The sequence below is a fragment of the Lepus europaeus genome, chromosome 12 (assembly GCF_033115175.1).
Source record: "Lepus europaeus isolate LE1 chromosome 12, mLepTim1.pri, whole genome shotgun sequence".
Classification (NCBI taxonomy): domain Eukaryota; kingdom Metazoa; phylum Chordata; class Mammalia; order Lagomorpha; family Leporidae; genus Lepus; species Lepus europaeus.
This window is the reverse complement of record NC_084838.1, coordinates 42,388,534-42,410,644: the sequence shown is the minus strand read 5'-3', so window position 1 is coordinate 42,410,644 and position 22,111 is coordinate 42,388,534. Positions and strand designations below refer to the sequence as shown.

At 43.6% G+C, this 22,111-nt stretch overlaps 1 protein-coding gene and 1 long non-coding RNA gene across 3 annotated transcripts in view; one reads left to right on the top strand and one right to left on the bottom strand.

Annotated features, from left to right (window-relative positions):
• Positions 1 to 22,111, top strand: part of ACO1 (aconitase 1) — a 63,571-nt gene that overhangs the window by 30,595 nt on the left and 10,865 nt on the right. For both annotated transcript variants that reach the window (XM_062208107.1, XM_062208106.1), the window contains 12 exons: positions 1,041 to 1,110; positions 1,222 to 1,405; positions 3,173 to 3,312; positions 5,913 to 6,084; positions 9,249 to 9,349; positions 10,492 to 10,608; positions 12,086 to 12,245; positions 13,841 to 13,976; positions 15,068 to 15,152; positions 17,257 to 17,413; positions 19,060 to 19,184; positions 20,557 to 20,661. In XM_062208107.1, the coding sequence (XP_062064091.1) occupies positions 1,041 to 1,110; positions 1,222 to 1,405; positions 3,173 to 3,312; positions 5,913 to 6,084; positions 9,249 to 9,349; positions 10,492 to 10,608; positions 12,086 to 12,245; positions 13,841 to 13,976; positions 15,068 to 15,152; positions 17,257 to 17,413; positions 19,060 to 19,184; positions 20,557 to 20,661 (1,552 nt within the window). The remainder of the gene's footprint in view (positions 1 to 1,040; positions 1,111 to 1,221; positions 1,406 to 3,172; positions 3,313 to 5,912; positions 6,085 to 9,248; positions 9,350 to 10,491; positions 10,609 to 12,085; positions 12,246 to 13,840; positions 13,977 to 15,067; positions 15,153 to 17,256; positions 17,414 to 19,059; positions 19,185 to 20,556; positions 20,662 to 22,111) is intronic.
• Positions 6,013 to 9,488, bottom strand: LOC133771800 (uncharacterized). Its single transcript, XR_009867632.1, has 3 exons — positions 9,362 to 9,488; positions 8,018 to 8,089; positions 6,013 to 6,097 (listed from the first exon to the last, which is right to left on the bottom strand). It is a non-coding gene; the product is annotated as an uncharacterized LOC133771800 (long non-coding RNA).

Here is a 22,111-nt window from a genome sequence, read left to right as displayed (position 1 = left end):
TGATCCAGAGCCCTGCTAATGCTCCTGGGAAAACAGTGAAAGATGGTCCAAGTACTTGGGCTCCTGCCACCCCTGTGCGGGACCTGGATGGAGTTCCAGGCTCCTGGCTTTGCCGCTGCTGTTGTAACCATTTGGGGAGTGAACCGGAGATGGAAAATCAGTCAGTCTCTCTTTTGTCTTCCCCGCTCCTCCCATAACTGTTCTTCAAATACATGAAACAAAATCTTAAAGTGATAAAATCGTGGCTGTTTCATTGTAGTGTCAATAAATGGTAACTATTTTCTTAATAAAAACTGGCTTGGGTCTTAGCTTTAATTTGACTACAGTTCTTCAGTCTGTGATATGCAAATTATGGATGCCTTCTCCACTGAATCTACAAAATTCTGACTGAGTTCTCTGACCCGGACTCAGACTGCTACGGTCGGGTTGTAAGAATCTGGAAAATCTTCCTGGTGCCCTGCATTGCTGGTGGCAGTGCTGATTTACCGAGTGACCTGGAGAAAACCTCAGCACAGACTCAGGGGTTTGCACATTCTTGGGTAGCACCAGCTTCCCTGTAAACCTCTGTCCAAGCCCTAGGAAATCTCAGTTCTAATAATGACCACCCTCTGGGCATTGCTCTTTGCCATCTCCCAACATAAACAGTAGAAGATAGCAACCGGACAGGGCTCAGCACCAGCAGTGTTGTGACAAGGTCATGGATGAGAAGGGGATGCAGAAATAAGGGTTCTTTAAATGTCTAAGCTGCTGTTGTCATACTGTCTTGAGTCTGTTCCCAAGTGATTTGATTCGTCTTAACTTGAATTCAGGCCATATTTTCTGTCTGCCATATTTGAAGGCATTATAGAATCCCTTGAACCAAACAATAATACTTGTACTTTTACGAGTTACCTCTCCTTTTCCCCATTGTACTGGTAGAGAATTCCTAATCCCACCCAGAAAGCCAGCAGACGCCTGTGCCACTTTATTAATTACCAGTGAACTTAACCAGTAAAATTTTAAGCCTCCAAATTCATACATTTTGTTTTTCTCTCTGGCAGGGCTGACAGTTTACAGAAGAATCAAGACCTGGAATTTGAAAGAAATAGAGAACGATTTGAATTTTTAAAGGTATAGGCAGCGTTGGGTTCCAGTGTTTTGTTTTCTGTGTGTGTGGGGTAGAGGGAGAAGTACTGAGACACTTCAGGTATTCATGGTGTTCTTTCCACTCTTCAATCTTAGTGGGGTTCCAAGGCTTTTCGAAACATGCGGATTATCCCTCCCGGCTCAGGAATCATCCACCAGGTGAATCTGGAATACTTGGCCAGAGTAGTGTTTGATCAGGATGGATATTACTACCCTGACAGCCTCGTGGGCACTGATTCGCACACGACCATGATTGATGGTTTGGGCGTTCTTGGCTGGGGTGAGTGTTCTAGGCTCCCGTTCTGTGTATGCCCTCCTTCATTCACACTGATGCCATTGCAGTCCAGGAGCATCGGTTCTCATGACCGCAGATGTAGCAGAGGCATTTTTGTCTGCCTTGTTCACTGCTGTGCCTGGCACCTAGTAGGCAGTGAATAATTACATTTGGAGAAAGAACTGGAAAAAGAGTTAGGAACATTTAGCATAAATGGAAATCAACTATGTTGTTTGTTAAAAAAGGACTCTTTAGACGACACATTAGGGACAGATCCCATATGGGGTGTAAGTACACAGTGACTCCTGTTGCTGATTTAACAATTTGACACTCCTGTTCATGGCGTCAATAATCTCCCTAGGCTGTAGTCATGAGTTGCCAGGGCTATGGAAGCCTTTAGAGTTCGCTGACTTTGATCTTATTCCGATAGGGTCATAGTCAAAGTGGAAGTTCTCTCCTCCCTTCGGAGAAGGGTACCTCCTTCTTTGATGGCCCCGTTCTTTCCACTGGGATCTCACTCACAGAGATCATTCATTTAGGTCTTCTTTTTTTTTTTTTTTTCCATGATATCTTGGCTTTCCATGCCTGCTATACTCTCATGGGCTCTTCCGCCAGATCCGAATGCCTTGAGGGCTGATTCTGAGGCCAGAGTGTTGTTTAGGACATCTGCCATCCTATGAGTCTGCTGTGTATCCCACTTCCCATGTTGGATCTTTCTCTCCCTTTTTGATTCTATCAGCTAGTATTAGCAAATACTTGTCTTGTTTGTGTGATCTCTTTGACTCTTAGACCTATCAGAGCTATCAATTGTGAGCTGAAATTGATCACTTGGACTAGTGCGATGGCATTGGTACATGCCATCTTGATGGGATTGTGTTGGAATCCCCTGGCACATTTCTAACTCCACCATTTGCGGCCAGTCCGATTGAGCATGTTCCAAATTGTTCATCTCCTCCCTCTCTTTTTCCACTCTTAGATTTAATGTGTCGTCTAAAGCGAAGTGATGCTATAACTAGTACTGAAACAGTATTTTTATACTTTGCGTTTCTGTGTGGGCACAAACTGATGAGGTCTTTACTAATTATATACTGAAGTGATCTTCTGTATATAAAGAGAATTGGAAATGAAAAAAAAACAACCTGGTGTTAAAATGGAAATGGCATAGAAAATTAATTAATTTGAAAAAAAATTATGTAGGATCTGTGTCTTTAATGTGCTGTACATTGCTATTTAATGCTATAATTAGTAATCCAATGGTAGTTTTTTCACTTTATGTTGCTATACGGGCAAAATGTTGAAATCTTTACCTAATATATACTAAACTGATCTTCTGTATACAAAGAGAATTGAAAATGAATCTTTACATGAATGGAAGGGGAAAGGGAGCGGGAAAGGGGAGGGTTGCGGGCAGGAGGGAAGTTATGGGAGGGGGGAAGCCATTGTAACCCATAAGCTATACTTTGGAAATTTATATTCATTAAATAAAAGTTTAATAAAAAAAAAAAAAAAAGGACTCTTGATCCCTAGTGTCCATTGTATGTGGCACTGAGGGATTTTGATATAGCTATTTTGGGGACACTTTTGAGAATTGTTAAAAATTCTATAGAGGGAAATAGTACTGTATATATAACAACTGACCTTTATAGAAACAGAACTCTGTACCACTTAAGCCTGTAACTAGGTTTATTACCTGTTACTGCCACTGAGTCTATAGCTGAGGGCTGTAGTTGTGGAATAATGAAAGCCTTGTTCTGGTCATGCCGTTCACTGCAGGTGTGGGTGGCATTGAAGCAGAAGCTGTCATGCTGGGTCAGCCTATCAGTATGGTGCTTCCCCAGGTGATTGGCTACAGGCTGATGGGAAAGCCCCACCCTCTGGTAACATCCACTGACATCGTGCTCACCATTACCAAGGTAACTGTGTGCTTGCTGTCTCTTCTTTTGTCTCAAACAGGGAAGGAACACATAATGGAGTCTTTCTTGGTTTCCAGGTACTCTAGAAATGCTAGGAAACAATATGTTGACAATTTCAGAAGAGATCAACAGACTGTTCTGTGGTTAAGTTTAGAGAATTACATTCGTTTTATTCTTTTGGTGTCACATAAATCTTAAAAATTAAAAAGTTTAGTAGTTTAAATACACAGAAATCAATATGCCTACCACCTGGATTCAACAGATGATAACCCTTTACTCTATTTGCTTCAAGTTCTCTATTTTTAAAGAATTCATATGTGATGTTCATGATAAAATTCCCTTGCCATTCCTAGAAGTAATCCAAGGTTTTGGAGAATCATTTCCATACATGTGTTTATGATTTGGCTGCATTTTTTCCCCACATGGTTCTTCTTCTTCTTTTTTTTTTTTTTTTAAAGATTTATTTGTTTATTTGAAAGGCAGTGTTAGAGACAGAGAGGTCTTGCATCCATTGGTTCACTCCCCAGATGGTTCCAGTAGGGCCCAAGCCAGGAACCTGGAACTCCTTCTGGGTTTTCCATGTGGATTGCAGGGGTTCAAGGACTTGGGCCATCTTCTGCTGCTTTCCTGGGCATATTAGCAGGGAGCTGGATAGGAAGTAGAACAGCTGGGACTTGCACCAGTGCCCATATGGGATGCCAGCTTTGTAGGTGGGAGCTTAACTTGCTGTACCACAATGCCAGCCCCATTTTTATGTGTAAATAGCAAGTTAGTTCCATGAATAATCGTTGATTCTAAAATTTTTTCCCTTTGCATTGTGTCACATTATTATAACATTTTTCTCCAAGCTGGAACATGTTAGGTCTCTCTTTTTTTTTTTTTTTAAAGTATTTATTGTCTTCACTTGAAGAATTAGAGAAAGGGAGACAGAAAAGGGCACTCTTCCATCTGCTGGTTCACTCACCAAATGGCTGCAACAGTCAGGCCTGGGCCAGATAAACCATGAGTCAGGAGCTTCTTCTGGGTCTCCCAAGTGTGTGCAGGAGCCCAAGTACTTGGGCCATCTTCCACAGCTTTCCCAGGTACAATAGCAAGGAGTTGGATGGGAAATGGAGCCAGACCTCGAAACGGTGCCCATATGAGATGCTGGCATTGCAGGCAGCAGCTTTGCCTGCTATGCCACAACACTCAACACTGGCCCTTGTTTTTTTTTTTTTTCCCCTCTAACTCTTATAGGAAATCATCTTTGGGTGAGTTGCTTTCTTTGTATAATTTTCAAAGACTGTGAGAATAGAGATGGTTTTTCATTATCATGAACACAATTTTTTCTGGTTGTATAGTTTAGAGGTTTAGAACTTTTTGCATGGATGGTGTACTATTAAGTCTCCCCCCCCCCCCCCATCCTCCCAAATTTCTCTATAATCTTTGCGGCATTTGGAATTGGGTTTATTTGAACACCACAGCATATCACAAATGACTGCATACTGTTCTTCAAATGGGGAATGGGGAATCACATAGGGCTCGCTTCTCACCAAAAGAGCGTTCTGTCCATGTGGTTGTCCACGGTCCCTAAAACTGGCTTCATGCAGGGGTAGTAAGTCAGTTGTGAGGGCTCACCCCTGGCTGGTGGCCTCTGTGGAAAAGATGTTGAGAGTCAGCCAATCTGGATTTGTTGGTTATGTTGATTTGTACCTGGAGTGTGAATTTTGTTCATTATACTTTAGGAAACAATTTACTTAGATTCCTCAACTAGTGTGAATAGTGGTTTGTTTAAGTTGGAAGAATTTAATTTTCAACACTTGTAGGCATTTTCTCAGAGAAAGAAGAATGTTTGAAAAACTTTTCTTAATGTTACTTGTATTTTTGGCATTGCTTTCTTTTTGTAAGAACTGCTTTGACATAATGTTAGATTTATAGACATGGTGTAAAGATAGTACAGAGTTCCTGTTTACCATTCTCCTAGCTCCTGTTAGTGTTAACTTTTTTTTTTTAAGGTTTATTTACTTATTTGAAAGACAGATGACAGAAAACAAGAGATAGAGAGATCATCTATCTACTAGTGCAACAGCTGGGGCTAGGCCACGCTGACTCCAGGAACCTGGAACTCCATTTAGGTCTCTCACATGAGTGGCAGGAACCTAAATACTTGAGCCATCATCTGCCTCCCAGGCACATTGGCAGGAAGCTGGATTTGTAGTGCAGACTAGCTGGGAGTCCACCCAGGCACTCTGGTATAGAATGCAGGTGTACCAAGAGGTAGCTTAACCTGCTGTGCCACAATGCCTGCCCCTTAATGTCGTTCACATCTTACATAACCATGGCACAGTGATCAAAACTAAGAAGTTAACATTCACAGCAGTCATACACACTTGACCACTTTTTTCACTAGGTGCCTTTTCTATTCCATATCCAATCCAGGGTACCATGTTGTATCTGAGTGACATTGTTTGTTGCCCGTTACTTTTTCAAAGTAATCACAACCATGCTGGGCTAACTTACTGTTTGAGGTTATAAGGCTAGTTTATAAGAATTGAAGGGTGATAGCGCTGCATTTTAAAATGTAAACCATCAGATCTGTTTCTGTTGTTTCTACTGCTTAGCACCTCCGCCAGGTTGGGGTCGTGGGCAAATTTGTTGAGTTCTTCGGGCCAGGAGTAGCCCAGTTGTCCATTGCTGACAGAGCTACAATCGCCAACATGTGTCCAGAATACGGAGCAACTGCTACCTTCTTCCCGGTTGATGAAGTCAGTATCAAGTACTTGGTGCAGACAGGTAAGTGAAGGGCCTGAAAGCAGAGAGCCATCTGTAAATCACGAGATGCTAGAACCAGAGCGTTGTCTTCCGCCTCCGCCCCCTGGAATGGTTTGGGAAGATTTGGAAAATTTTCTCTATATGGAGTCATATGGGGTGTTAGGATTTAAGAAAGTTAGAAATAGGATGGCCAGTATAGAGTGGAGGTGTTTATACAGAAGCCTAGGTATTTATACAGCTCTCCTACCACTAGTTTTCTGACGGTAAACAAGTGATCTTAGTGACTATTGTCTGTGGGGTTCCTGCAGTATCCCAGGCTCTTGGTATCATTTGCTGTCATCTTTGTCACAGACCTATGGAGGGGATTGGCTGATTGGTTAATTAACTAAAAGGAGAGGAAACCGAGGATCCAAGAGTGGTATTACCCCACAGTCAGTGAATAGTGGAGGCAGACTCCAAGCCTGCAGCTGCCTGTCTCTCGGCAGAGAAGGAAGCACAGGTGAAATGGGAGTCTGCATATGAAAGTGATTTTTAAACATCAACAGATACTTAACTCTATGTATGTTTAGGGGTTTGACTTACACCTTTACAAAAATTTTTAATACCTAGGTTTATTTTTAAATCATTAAATATTCATTGAGGTATTCAATAAGTGATTGATATGTAGTCTTGGTCCCAGGGATCCAGCAGAGAGCAGTATAAAAGAAGTTCTTGCCTTCACAGAGCTTATATTCCAGTGAGCAAGAAAGAGAAAGGCAGTGAACAGGTAAATAGATGCCCAAGTCTGATCAAGAAAGCAGGAGGAGGTAGCTGAGTTACCAGGAGTTCTGTTCCTATATTGGAAGGTCAGCAAAAGGCCCTTGAAGGTGGGATTTGAACTGAGGGCTGAACGAAGGAGTGAGGGGACCAGCCACGAGAACAGCCTCAAGGGAAGCTTGCTTCAAATCCACATCTCCCATAACCTGAGGATGTTACTTTGGAAATAGTAGAGACTGGGCTGAAAAAGTTCACTTTAAAAATGTTGTTATTAAATATAATCACCTTGGAATGGATTACTATGTGCTCACTCCCCAGAGGATCTCAAGTGAAGAAGATGTAGGAATAAAAGAATCAGAATGAGTCGTTGAGGGCATCACCTCAAAGAACAGGAGGGGAGGGTGATGAGCCAGGCAAAGGGAGAAGCGCTGCAGAGCAGACCCAGCGGTGAGGTTGGTTTCCGTGGTGCCGGCGGTGGACACGCAGCTTCTCACTGGCCCAGTGCCAGACTCATCAGTGTCTGTTCAGCAGAAACACACTGCCCAGAGGAGTACAAGCCCTTCTCAGGCCAGACCCTCGAGAATCTCTCCCGTACCTCTTCATGAGGACTGTGCCGTGGGATGCCACTAACAGTGGGCTCAGCAGTAGCTCATGGTAACTAATCTGTGGGATCCATGCTGAACGCTGGTGACTTACTGTTCAGACAAATAGACACAAAAATCTGATGTACTGTGAGTCCAAAAATCAAGCTTTCAGTCTTACTTTACTGTCAGAAATAGGTAGGTACATGTCCAGCAAGCATGTTTCATGAATGCTACTCTTACACCACAGTCTTTATTTATTTATTTATTTAAAAGAGACAGAGATCTTCCTTTCACTATTGATTCTCTGAATGTCCACAACAGCAGGGCTGGGCCAGGCTGGATCTAGGAGCCTGGAACTCAGTCGGGGTCTCCCATATGGATGGCGGGGACCCAAGTACTTGGGCCATCACTGTAGCCTCTCAGGGCGAGGTGTAATTTAGCAAGAAGCTGGACTCCAGCATCCCAAGTGAGTCTTAAACACTGAAACAAATGCCTACACCCCTCTCCCCCCACACCAGGATCTTGATAAGAATTGAATAGCAGAGGACTCAGGGTCATATTCCTGGTGATACCGCCTTGTGGGTTAAGACTTTGAACTTTAGAGTCAGACTCACGTTCAGTTCCTGATTCTGCTGTTCACAGGCTATGAAAGGTTACTTAATGTTCTTGGGCCAGCATTTCTTCACCTGTAAGTGAGAATAATCGTAGTCTCATAAGGTTATGATAAAGGGCCAGAGTTTGAGGGAATGCATTTAAAGTTTCACAGTGCCAGGCACACAGAAGGTGCTCTAGAGCTTGGTAGTTTGGGGTGGGGATGGAGTGGGTATTATTCTAATAATAATAATGTGGAACGCTGAGAGTCTTTCTGACCAGCTGAAGATAAGTACATATGTGTGCCTTGACTATTAGTTTGGACTTGGGATCCTACTAATTAAGCGTCATAGCTACAAGGAGAGGGAATATCATCTTACAGGTAGAATCTTTTTCAGAAAAATGTTCATTTCTTTTTCTTTTTTTTTTTTTTTTTGACAGGCAGAGTGGACAGTGAGAGAAAGGTCTTCCTTTTGCTGTTGGTTCACCCTCCAATGGCCACCGCGGCCGGCGTGCTGCGGCCGGCGCACCATGCTGATCCGATGGCAGGAGCCAGGTGCTTCTCCTGGTCTCCCATGGGGTGCAGGGCCCAAGCACTTGGGCCATCCTCCACTGCACTCCCTGGCCACAGCAGAGAGCTGGCCTGGAAGAGGGGCAACCGGGACAGAATCCGGTGCCCTGACCGGGACTAGAACCCGGTGTGCCGGGGCCACAAGGTGGAGGATTAGCCTATTGAGCCGTGGCGCCGGCTGAAATGTTCATTTTTATAAGAATGATGAGGGCCAGTGCTGGGGCACAGCAGGTTAAGCCACCATTTGCGATGCAAGCATCCCAAATCAGAGTGCCAGGTCAATTCCTGGCTGCTTCACTTCTGATCCAGCTTCCTGCTAATGCACCTGGGAAGACAGCAGAAGGTGGTCCAAGTGTTTGAAGCTCTTGACTTTGACCTGGCCAAACCCTGGCTGTTATAGCCATCTGGGGAGTGAACCAGTACAGAAGAGCTCTGTCTCCCTCTGTCTCTGTAACTCTGCCTTTCAAATAAATCTAAAAAAAAAAAAAAAAAAAAGACAAATGGTCCCCCTAATAAAAAGCAGCAGCTGGAGTCAAATATTAAGCTGAAATAACAAAGCTTTCAGTGTGTGTGTCAGTGCAGTGCATATTACGTGTACAATTGCTGATGGAAGTATGAGTGTATAGTCTCTAACCAGGAAATACTAAGATATGTTACTTGTTACTCCTTCAATTGTTGTTTAGGTCGGGATGAAAGCAAAGTGAAGCAGATTAGAAAGTATCTTCAGGCTGTAGGGATGTTCCGAGATTACAGTGACCCCTCTCAAGACCCAGACTTCACCCAGGTATGAGAGCACCTTCCACAAACGTATGTTTCTTCTTCCTCAAGGCTGTGGTTTTAGTTGTGTGTGCTTTTTTCTTGGGAGAAACAGTTGTAGGAAATTCATCACTGTGAAGTCAACAAAATGTTAAAAGGGTAAGAAATCAAAGGATGAGGAACTTTTAAATATAATGAAATAATATAGCATTTTATATTCTTAATAGTTACAAGTTGAGAGTGTTGCCATTTTGAACTACTGATTCACACCTCTTATGTATAAGACTATTGAGACTCCAGTAGAGGCACAAGAGCTGGTCAAAGGCTAGGCCATCATTTATCATAGACCTGAAAAGAAGTGAAGGTGCAGACACACCACTTAGTTCCATTTATCTGATAACTTATCTTTATCTTCTGGGATGCAAACTGAATCTTCATTTTTCTATATGGGAAAGATCAGAGGGGAAACTAGATATTAGACCCTTGTTTAGTTTCCTATTACAATGAGAAAAGGAAATATTGCTAGACTTGGTCTGTCTCCTGGCATTACTGACTTAGCTAAATCCCTCTCGGATCACCTTAGAAGTATAATAGTTTATGTACTGTTTCAATAGAAAACTCATCTCTAGTGACAACATGTTTATACATTTATTATTATTTATTATTATTGTACCCTATGAATATGTGCATTTACTGTTAATCAAAAATGTGTTTAAAAATGCTTAAAGTGATAGAAATGTTAACTCACCTTATTTGATTTTCACATGGGATATATGCATTGTATCTGTGCCCCATACCTATGTATAATTAAAGTAATTTTGAAAAAAAAGAAAATGGATTTCAACCTAACTTAGACAGTAAAGAGCATGTCTGAGCTGCTGTGCAAGGGTGGATGAGTGGCAGATGCTGAGCAGCAACACAAGGTGCACCTGACCTTCTTGAGGTGTGGCTCGGCTTCCTGCCTGTCCCATGCCACTGTGGTGCCCATGTAGATCTTCGAAGTCAGCACCTAAATGTTAAGATGAACACTGGCCTCCTTGTTTCAGAGTGTGGTAGTTTTGTTTGCTTTTTGGTGTTGTGTGATGCTTTAAATTCCCTCCCTGGTGTGCCTGTGTTTCTTCCTTGTGGTTATAATGTGAATCTGTAATTCCTTTGCTTTTTGGTGAACAGGTTGTGGAATTAGATTTGAAGACCGTAGTGCCTTGCTGCAGTGGACCCAAAAGGCCTCAGGACAAAGTTGCTGTGTCTGACATGAAAAAGGACTTTGAGAGCTGCCTTGGAGCCAAGGTAGGAGCCTGGGAGAGGAGGTTGAAACCCCTCCTGCTGTGCCCCATGCCCAATTTGATAGTGCCCAGAGTTTCAGGCAATTTCCTTACAGCACCTGAACATCTGTGAACACAACTCAACTTTGTAAACGCATCTGCGTTTCACAGGCCTCTGACTACATCGTTCATGTATTTGCCCCAGCTTTTCTGGCCGTGTTACTTTTGTTCGTACCTCTCTCTGCCTGCGTGTCCCGCTCTGTCAACTCCATAAGACTTGGCCGGGTCCCAGCTCTTCTGTAACAGGGCCTCTATCTCAGCAGAAAGTCATCTTTCCCTCATTTGAAACTTGATGACACTTGGTCTGAAACACTTTGATAGCCTTCTGTATTCTTTAAGTTACATTATTGCAACTTGTATAGCATGTTTCAGAATAGAATTTGTCAGAATCACATCTGGTACACAGTAGGTGCTCACTGAGCATTTTCCACATGAGTGATTAAGATGAATGATAGGTTTCATCTACGGGACACCAGCAGTCTACCAAATGTTCAGTTGTGCTTTGCTTTATTGATCATGGTTAGTTTGTATCTGGTCAAAATGACACCTTTCTCCAAATTTCTTTTTTTTTTTTTTTTGACAGGCAGAGTGGACAGTGAGAGAGAGAGACAGAGGGAAAGGTCTTCCTTTGCCGTTGGTTCACCCTCCAATGGCCACTGCAGCCGGTGCACCGCGCTGATCCGAAGGCAGGAGCCAGGTGCTTCTCCTGGTCTCCCATGAGGTGCAGGGCCCAAGCACTTGGGCCATCCTCCACTGCACTCCCAGGCCACAGCAGAGAGCTGGCCTGGTAGAGGGGCAGCCGGGACAGAATCTGGCACCCCGAATGGGACTAGAACCCAGTGTGCCGGTGCCGCAGGCAGAGGATTAGCCTATTGAGCCGCGGCACCAGCTCTCCAAATTTCTGTGAGGTTAGAATCAGTAGCCTCAGTCAATGTGTAACCATGAAACTGTGTTAACAAAGTATTCCTCCTGGGGCTGCTGTGTGGCACAGCAGGTGAAGCCACCACTTGTGACACCTGCATCATATACCAAGTGCCAGTTTGAATCCTGGCTACTCCGCTTCCAATCCAGCTCCTGTGAATGCTTCCACAAAGGCAGTGGAAGATGGCCCAGTTCTTGTGTCCATGCCTTCCACATGGGAGACCAGGATAGAGTTTGTGGCTCCTGGCTTCAAGTCCAGCCCTGGCTGTTGTGGCCATTTGAGGACTGAACAGCAGATGGAAGATCTTTCTCTGTCTTTCCCTTTCTGTCACCCTGTCTTTCAAATAAATCTTAAAAAATAGTATTCCTCCTTCTTCCAAAGTGAAAACTTTTATCTATATATATTTTTTTCTTCCTATAGCAAGATATATAAATATCTCAATTTTTTCTTCATATATTTGCTTCTATAAATATACATATATTATGTATATATGTGTGTGTATATTTTTTTTCTTTTATAGCAAGGATTTAAAGGATTCCAGGTTGCTCCAGACCATCATAATGACCATAAGACGTTTATCTATAATGATAGTGAATTCACCCTTTCTCATGGATCTGTGGTAATTGCTGCCATTACTAGCTGCACAAACACCAGTAATCCATCTGTGATGTTAGGAGCAGGTAAGTGCACTTGAGTCTATCCCCATGGTTCTGTGGATGAGCAGGGGAATTCTCAAGACATGACCCTAGGACTTAGTGCAAGATGTGGTTCCTTGAGCCTTGTCTTTTCTAGATGTAGCAGTTTATTGGCCTAGAAATATCTAATGAAAAGCAGTGTACAAAACAAAGTATTTAAAACACAACACATAATACAATAGCAGGCTTTCTGTTTAGAATGAACACAGAAAATAGAGAACAGCAGAAGAAGCGGAGTTTCTTGGAAAACCTAGAATCTTGTTTCAGACTTTGGGAAAAAAAAAAAGTTGTCATGTCATAGACTTTGTCCTCTGAAACCCCCTCACCAGCAGAATTTAGTACTGTCTCGGTGCTTGGCAAGTGCATCTGGATCATGTGGCACAGGGTGCTGGGGGTGCTGTGTGTTAAAACTCAGTGCACCTGACCTGTTACACCATTCTGCTGAGTAGTTAATATTTACAGGCAGGGTTTCACTAATATAAGATCTCCATTGTTTCCAAATTTCTAATCATCCCCAAGTGTTTCCCTTGTGTCCACAGACCAGACAGCATCAAAAGGTCTTTATGGGCATAAGAAAAAAAGCTTCTTTGTGCAAGAGTTCATCTGTTGCCAGCTAAATCTTCCTTGTCTGGAGCAAATCACTTTTCTAAGATAATTTGCTTGTTGCCACATGGGTGCAAGAGCCCAAGGGCTTGGGCCATCTTCTGCTGCTTTCCCAGGCACCTTAGCAGGGAGCTGGGACTCAAACTGTTGCCCATCCAGGATGCCGGTACTGCAGGTGACAGCCTTACCCGCTATACCACTGCGCTGGCCCCAGATGACATATTTTCTTTATGTGCCTCCCAAAGTTGAGAGTCCTTGGGATTATATGATTATCTGAATATAAAAATAGTAGAGAATAGAGGCATTAAACTAGTTTTGATTTCAACTTTGAAAAATTGTGGATCATTCAACTTTTAAGTAAAAATATGAATAATCTTAGATAATGTTACATCAAAATGCCATCCAAAAAATGTCATTGGACCCCCACTCCACTCCTCACTTTTTCCCTGCTTCTGTGATAACTTCAGAGCACTGAGTTCCAGTAAGTCTCTGTACATGCCTAAAGTCCAGAGGCCCAGGAGCCCTTGATTCTCCACTTCAAGAAATGCCTGCCGTCTACATTCTTACACGTGAGCTGGCTGTGTTTCTCACCAGCCAGTGTACAGTTGATACTTTCAGAAAGGAACTCTCCAATTATGCTTTTCATCCAAATAAAACTTAATTAGAATGATCCCTCCCTCCAAAAATATGAAGCACTCATTTTGTAATGTGTTCCTAAATGATTTAAACAAGGATAAGCCCTTCTCTTCATTTCTCTGACTTACTTTGAGTTTATTGCATGTTTGTGAATGATACTAAGCTAGTAAGCTTTCAATTCCTATTAGGCAGCTAAAATGGCACAGGGTGGCAGCATGAAGGTGGCTTTGTCAGGCGGTGACGAGAAATGCAGACAGTAAGCATGAGGGTCTTCCTTGAAGTGTCCCTGGTACCTAGATTAGATGAACCTCTAAACTAGACGTGTGCTTACCATTTCTCAGGACTGTTAGCGAAGAAAGCCGTGGATGCTGGCTTGAACGTGAAGCCTTACGTGAAGACCAGCCTGTCCCCTGGAAGTGGTGTGGTCACCTACTACCTGCGAGAGAGTGGAGTCATGCCTTACTTGTCTCAGCTGGGGTGAGGGAGAGTTTGCTTTAGCCTTACACTTTTGTTGTTGTTTTATTCCTTATGGGTCTTGCTCTGCCACTTTGTAACAGATGGGAGCTTATTTGGTGGTATTTAATTGCCTAGTCTTTCATCAGGTTGTAGGCCAACCAAACTCTTACATTCCAGCTGAGTGTAGCCCTCCTGTACAGTTGTGCTGGTTGTTCATCATACAAGGACAATCTGAAATTGGGCCTGTGTTCTGCTTGCTAAATCTACTCAGATGTGGTGTGGGACCCTCCTGGAGGAGACGACACCTTTTCAGTTGCACTGAGTGTTTTGTGAACCAGCAGAGGCTCTGCAGCTGAGGGGCTGCCTTTGCCATTTACCATGGTTAAAACCATTCAGATTCCTTGAGGCAAACTTGGTATTTGTTGCCAGATACGGTTTTTCACCTTCCATATGATTCCACATTGGGATGAGGTGTATTTTTTTTAAAGATTTATTTATTTATTTATTTGAAAGAGAGAAGGAGATACACACACACACACACACAGAGATTGTCCATCCACTGGTTCACTCCCCAAATGGCCTCAACAGGTGGAGCTGGGCCAGTCTGAAGCAAGGAGCTTCTTCAGGGTCTCCCACATGGGTCAGGGGCCCAAGGGCTTGGGCCAACTTCTGCTTTCCCAGGCCATAGCAGAGAGCTGGGACTCAAACTGTTGCCCATCCGGGATGCCGGTACTGCAGGTAACAGCTTTACCCGCTATACCGCAGCACTGGCCCCAAATGACATATTTTCTTTATGTGCCTCCTAAAGTTGAGAGTCCTTGGGATTATATGATTATCTGAATATAAAAATAGTAGGGAATAGAGACATAAAATGATGTATTTGATTTCAACTTTGAAAAATTGTGGATCATTCAACTTTTAAGTAAAAATATGAATAATCTTAGATAATGTTATATCCAAATGCCATCAAGAATGAAAACTTTATAGAAATGGCACTCTACAAAGCTTACTTCCTGCACCACTATCTCTTTCTGTCCTGTGGTCTCCAGGAATTGTTACCCACAGACAGCTCACTGCAAGTCACTGTCGAGTGTTTCTCTTTTGGCCCCTAGGTTTGATGTGGTGGGCTATGGCTGCATGACCTGCATCGGCAACAGTGGACCCTTACCTGAGCCCGTGGTAGAAGCCATCACACAGGTGATTACAGTCTATAGGCCATCAGAACTATCATTTCTTTTCATTGTAGTGTAAGACCAAAGTGCTGCCAATTTCAAGAAGTCTGTGGAAGCAGGGCTGTGCTTAAAGAATGTGGTCTTTGAAGTTGATCTAAAATGATTAGCTATATAACCTTGGACAAGTTAATTAACCTGTTTGTGCCTCACTTTCCACAACTTTTATTTTAAAGATTTATTTTATTTATTTGAAAGTCAGAGTTAGAGAAGAGGCAGATAAAGAGAGAGAGGCTTCCATCCACTGGTTCACCCCAGTTGGCCACAATGGCTGGAGCTGTACCGATCCGAAGCCAGGAGCTTTTTGCCTGTCTCCCATGTGGGTGCAGGGGCCCAAGGACTTGGGCCATCTTCCACTGCTTCCCGGGCTATAGCAGAGAGTTGGATTGGAAGTGGAGCAGCTGGGACTTGACCCAGCGCCCATATGGGATGCTGGCACTGCAGGCAGCGGCTTTACCCACTAAGCCCCAGCACCGGCCTCTTTCCACAGCTTTAAATTGGAGACACTAAAAATGGGGAAAAAATAAGTAAGTTGGAGATACTAATAGATTTATTGTATGCAGTTGTGAGAATTAAGATGATGATGTACATAAAACACTTAGTACAGTGCCAGGTGCACACAGCAAGTGCTCACTACTTACTGATTTTGACTACAAAGGGCCACAGTTATTTGGTCATTTGAAAGTTAGTTCAAAGTCAGGTCTTCATACAAATGAATCTAAATTGCATTGCCTTGATTTTTTTTGTCCTAAAACTTCTGTAAGTTTGAAAAATATTATTTTTCTTGCTTTGCTTTTCATTAATCATAAGATCTTTGTGAATTCTGGTTGCTTGTTTAACTGTCAATTTTTAGTCTTTCCCACCTGTTTGTAGGCCCCAGGTAACAGTAACCAGGATGTTGCCTTCTAAACTACCTGATGTTTTCTCATGGCCAGAAATGACTGACCATGACCCTACTACCTTTGTCATAGGGTGTCTCCCAAAGAGTCACTCGTGTGCTCTTCTTCCTTCCTTCCCTTACAGTAGGGGAGGGCCAGATGAAAGGGCAGCTTAAAGAGTTACATCCAAACGATTGCAGATGGGCTAAGATAAGCCTAGGCAATCTATTTTTTTATAATTTATATATTTTTTTTTAAATTTATTTATTAGACAGGTAGAGTGACAGTGAGAGAGAGAGAAAGGTCTTCCTTTCGTTGGTTCACCCCCAAAATGACCACTACGGCCGGAGCTACACTGATCCGAAGCCAGGAGCCAGGCGCTTCCTCCTGGTCTCCCATGCGGGTGCAGGGCCCAAGCACTTGGGCCATCCTCCACTGCCTTCCCAGGCCACAGCAGAGAGCTGGACTGGAAGAGCAGCAACTGGGACTAGAACCCGGTGCCCATGTGGGATGCCAGCACCGCAGGCGGAGGATTAGCCAAGTGAGCCACGGCTCTGGCCCCATAATTTATATTTTAAGGAATAAAAATTTCGTATGTACAACTTTAGGAATGTAGTTACTCTTCCCACTATACACGCTCTCCCACCACAATCCTACACCCTTCCTCCTCCCTCTCCCTTTTCCAGTCATATTCTCCATTAAGATTCATTTTCAGTTAACTTTGTACAAAGACCAACTCTGTACTAAGTAAAGATTTCAGCAATTTGCATGCATGCACACACAGACACACAGACAAACTGAGAACTAGTTTTACAGTTAACTCTCAAAATACAACTCACTGAGGACAGAGGTCCTGCATCGGAAATTAGTACACAGTGACTCCTGTTGTTAATTTAACAATTAACACTCTTATGTATAACATCAGTGACCACCCAAGGCTCTTAACATGAGCTGCCTAGGCTATGGAAACCTTTTGAGTCCACAAACTCTGTCAGTGTTTGGACAAGGCTATAAGCAAAGTGTAACTTCTCTCCTCCCTTTAGAAAAATGTACATCCTTCTTTTATGGCCACTTCTTTCTGCTGGGGTCTCACTCCCAGAGATCCTTCATGTAGAACATTTTTTTGCCACAGTGTGTTGGCTTTTCCTTTCCTTTCCTCTCCTTGTGACCCGTATTTTCTCTTGCCTTATGCAGGGAGACCTTGTAGCTGTCGGAGTACTCTCTGGGAACAGAAATTTTGAAGGTCGAGTTCATCCCAACACCCGGGCCAACTATTTGGCCTCTCCTCCTTTAGTAATAGCGTATGCAATTGCTGGGACCATCAGGATTGACTTCGAGAAAGAGCCATTGGGTAAGATTCTGTGTGACTACTTTTTTTTTTCAGTGAACCTGAAAATAATACCAAAAGAAAGTTATTGCTTTCCTTGAATAAAAACTGAAATATAGAACCTCCAGAAATAAAGTGGAGAGGAGACTCTATTTCCCAAAACACAGCCAAGATATGACTCTAGAAGTTAAATAAGAGTCTGCTTGAGGGTGAGGAGTGACAGGAGAGGAAGAAATGCCCTAAGTGAGAGATCCTGCTCATCTAGCTTCAGTAGTCCCTCCTGTCCCCGGTCCCGTCATGGCCTAACGGAAGGCACTGTTTAATACATGCTCATAGGAGCCGCTGCCATACTTCTGTGCCTCAGAAATGGGGAGAGATGCTGCTTTGTCTTCCTTCCTCTCACCTCCTTGCCTGCTGCACTTCCTCAGTCCATTCGAGCAGATTAGACAGGATGAAAAGTGTGCCCCTAAAACTGATTGATAAGAACTCATAACCTTGGAGGAACAGTTGATCCTCGTTATTTATGGATTCTGTATTTGCAAATTTACCTGTCCACGAAAAGCCCCAAATCAGTGCTTATGGGGCTTTAGTGGTTGCTCACAGACATGCACAGAGGGACGAAAACTTGGTCACTCAGCACACGTGGTGCCATGCTGAGGTCAAACGGGGTGATGCTCACCCTGCTTGTTTAACTCTCAGGCTATGGTCTGTTTGCTATCATGTTTTTTGCATTTTTGTGTTCTGTGTGGGGATTTTGCTGTTTGACATGGCTCCAGTTCTGGTGCTAAAGTGCTGTCTCGTGTTCTTCAGTGTAACACTGGGGGTGCCCTGAGCTCAGACAGACTTTGTTCAGGCTTGAGCTAAAGTGCTAGTGGCTAACGAGTCAGCAGCACACAAGTGTGCCTTGTATCCTTGGGGCATAAGTGCCAACAATCCCCCTCAAAGAGAAAAGCTGCACAAACTTAAGTGACTTTTATAAAATGATGTTGTATCTGCATATGACCTTTGCAGTCCTTCTCTACTTCTTATTTTTTAATTGTTCGAGAAGCAGAGAGACAGCATGCCAAATAGCCCCCCATTTTCTGGTTCAATTCCCAGATGCCCACAACAGCCAGGACTGGATTGGGCCAAAGCTGGTAGCCAGGAACTTAATCCAGATCTCCTACATGGGTGGCAGGAACCCAGTGATTATCAAGTCCAAGCACTCCAATAATGTGTGGGCATCTTAACTGGTGTATTAACTGCTAGGCCTCTTGAACACCTCTAGTCTTCTCTAAAGAGTTCCTGTAATACCTAATGTACAACATGTATAGTTGTCAGTATTTATGTAATAATCACAAGGAGAAAGAAGTCTGTACATGTTCAGTACAGACAGCATGTTTTTTAGCGAACATTTCCAATTCACACTTGGTTGAATCCATGGATGTGGAACCCACAGATATGGAAGACATCTGTATTTAAATGAGATGTCTTTAGACAGAAGCAGATATAAAACAAGGTTATGTATGCATCCATTGCCAAAAATATGACTGGAAGCTTACAAGCACCTACCCCTGCGTTTCCCGCGGGAGAGTTCACACAGGTTATAGAACATAACTACCAAGAATGAGGCTCCGTCTTGTGTGATAATGAAGCTAGAAGTCTTTTTCATTAATAAACATTTTCCCCAGGGACGAACGCGAAGGGGCAGCAGGTGTTTCTGAGAGATATCTGGCCAACTCGTGAGGAGATCCAGGCAGTGGAGCGGCAGTACGTCATCCCTGGGATGTTCACAGAGGTCTACCAGAAAATAGAGGTGAGGTCCCTGCTGCCCGGCCCAGGATCTGAGAGAAAGCCTCCCCTCAGTGTCTGCCCTACCTGCAGACCCGGAGGCCGTTAGGAGTGTGAACTGGAGAAAGGAACATTTACTTCTGCAGATAACAAGAGCAGGGAAACCCCACACTCCCCAGTGTCCCATATTTGGACAAGGGTGACAGCCTCAGAAGGGAAAGGCTCAAGTTTGCCCTCCACAGTTTTACCCCTTTCTCACACACTTTGGAGTGTGCAAGTCAGCTGTGATGAGGACCCTTAAGGATTATTATACCTCAGAGGGGTAGAATCAGTTGGTTGAATGCACTGTTTGGATGCCTTAAAAAAAAAAACAAACCATTCAGTAGGAAATAAAGAGCAGCCAAAACCAATATGTGAGTGTGTGCATGTGTGCGCTCATTTTACAAATAAAAGAAATTGTATGGGGCACTTGGATGTTATTCCTTTTCCTGCTCTCTGCGTTAAGATGCCCAAAGGCTTCTCCCCAGGGCTGGTGGTTTCAAAGGAGGGATGAGGGGTAAATATGTGTGGTGTTCATGCACTACACCTTCCCGTGGTGCAAGTTGGGAAAAGGGAGCCTGGCAGACTTTGAGTTGCATACCTTTTCCAGAAGCTGAAGGTAATGGACCTCTGGAGTGAATTCACGCCAACTGCTTAGCAGCTGTCATTTGCAGTATCCAGTGTCTATGTGACCTGGAGGTCCACTTCCCAAAATACTCAAATAATTTCCCCTTGGATTATTATTAGTTCATAAGTTTATTATTATAAGTGTATACATACTCCTGTCTAGTGCTATGCAGCAAATTAACCTGAAGCTTAGTGAGTCAACAGTTTCTTTGGGTCAGGAATCCGGGTCCAGCTTCACTGGGTACCTTTGCCCTCAGAAGGCTCCCATCAAGCTGCCATCCGGGCCTGCGACCAGAGGAGGAGCCCCTCAGGCCCACACCTGCCATTGTTGAGCTAAGTAAGGTGCTCAGTCCATTGCTGGCTAATAGCTGGAGTCCTCCCTGTGCTGCCTGGGTCCCCTCTCAGCTTACAGCCTGGTGGCTGGCTTCCATCAGAAAAACCAGCTGGAAGGCAGGAGCACTTGATGGTCCTGCCTACTCTCTGTGGTCTCCTGAGGGTGTGAATCCATAGAGGGGGATCATGACTGCCCTCCCTGAGGCTGCCCAACATAGAGCATTTGCATTTTTAAATTAGGACATCCTGGTAAAGGGCTCTTTTATTTGACTACTTAGAATAAAAACTGGTTTTTATTGTACCATTTAGCTTGAAAGTTTTGTGTTTGCATATTTAAATTTTCCCTGGAATGGAAAGTGATTACATTTGCCTTTCTTTGCTTTTTTTTTTTTTTAAAGACTGTGAATGCAAGCTGGAATGCCTTAGCAGCCCCATCAGATAAGCTGTATCTCTGGAATCCCAAATCCACATACATTAAGTCACCACCATTCTTTGAAAACCTGGTATGGCTTTTTACTTTTTTTTTTTTTTTCATTTATTAAACTTTAATATAAATTTCTAAAGTACAGCTTATGGGTTACAATGGCTTCCCCCCTCCCATAACTTCCCTCCCACCCGCAACCCTCCCCTTTCCCGCTCCCTCTCCCCTTCCATTTACATCAAGATTCATTTTCAATTCTCTATATACAGAAGATCAGTTTAGTATATATTAGGTAAAGATTTCAACAGTTTGCCCCCATATAGCAACACAAAGTGAAAAAAATACTGTTGGAGTACTAGTTATAGCATTAAATAACAGTGTACAGCACATTAAAGACAGAGATCCTACATAATATTTTTTTTAAAAATTAATTTTTACTTCTTGACAAAAGGAGTTCTTCCAAGGGTTTCTTTCCTCCTAAAATCTACTTTGTTACTCCATACACTTTGACTACCTATTTCATTAAAACCTTTGTCCTGGGGAAGTTTTGGGGAAGCTGGGCTATTTGGGTGTAGTGAGCATACAGTTTCTGGTCACAGATTCTGTGTGGTTGTGCAGAGGAACCTTGGCACTCAGGTGTGCCCTGGACATAGGCTCAGTAAAGTCTGAGGGACTGCTCCCGGAGAACACCTTCCCCCCATGAAAATAAGGGCCATCTTCCTGAAACCAGTGGTCAAGAAAACCAGGCACCCCGGGTGGGCCACTGGTGGAAGGGGAAGGGAGTCAGGATTCCAGCTGTCCTTGATAAAACCTAGAAAACTATCATTTTCCATGCATTGATGATGTAGAGCTATCATGTTGAAATCAGAGAAGACCCCCTAAAATCTACACTGAAATGTGGCCCCTTAAAGTTCCCTAGAAATGCCACATGTGCTACTGGAATTTGGGGTGCCATATGATTTCACCATGGGCTTATTACTAAGTCCCCAATATTAATAAGCCCAAGAGGGCTCTTGCCTAATATTTAGAACAGAATTCTAAATATCAGCACAGATAAACGAGGCAGCATGGTACGTTTTAAGCTTTTATTTAGTGAGAAAGATGCATAGGAGAGTGAGAGCTTTATATAAGAAAGGTAAATAGGAGTTCATACCGAGCACCAGGAACCAGCCACGTGGATGAGCATCTAGGCCTGTATCAGGGCCAAGAAGCCTAGAGCACATGGCCCGAAGGCCATGCGCTCTGGAGGCACAGGGCTACAGCAAGCCCCCTCCTGACAAGAGGCCAGGGAAGAAGAGAGGGCCAGGCCACAACATGTCCAGCTTTTAGCCCACTTCCAAAGGGGAGTGGTTAATTAACCTGATTGGCTGGTGGCTACCCACGTGTGGCCAGGTAGGGGAATGAGGCCACACAGGGGCGTGGCAAAGGCATCAGGTAGGGGCATGAGGTCACACAGGGGCATGGTGAAGGCGTGGTCTTCCAGTTCACAGATCTAATCAATTTTAACCTGTATGCCTGCCTACTTCATTGTG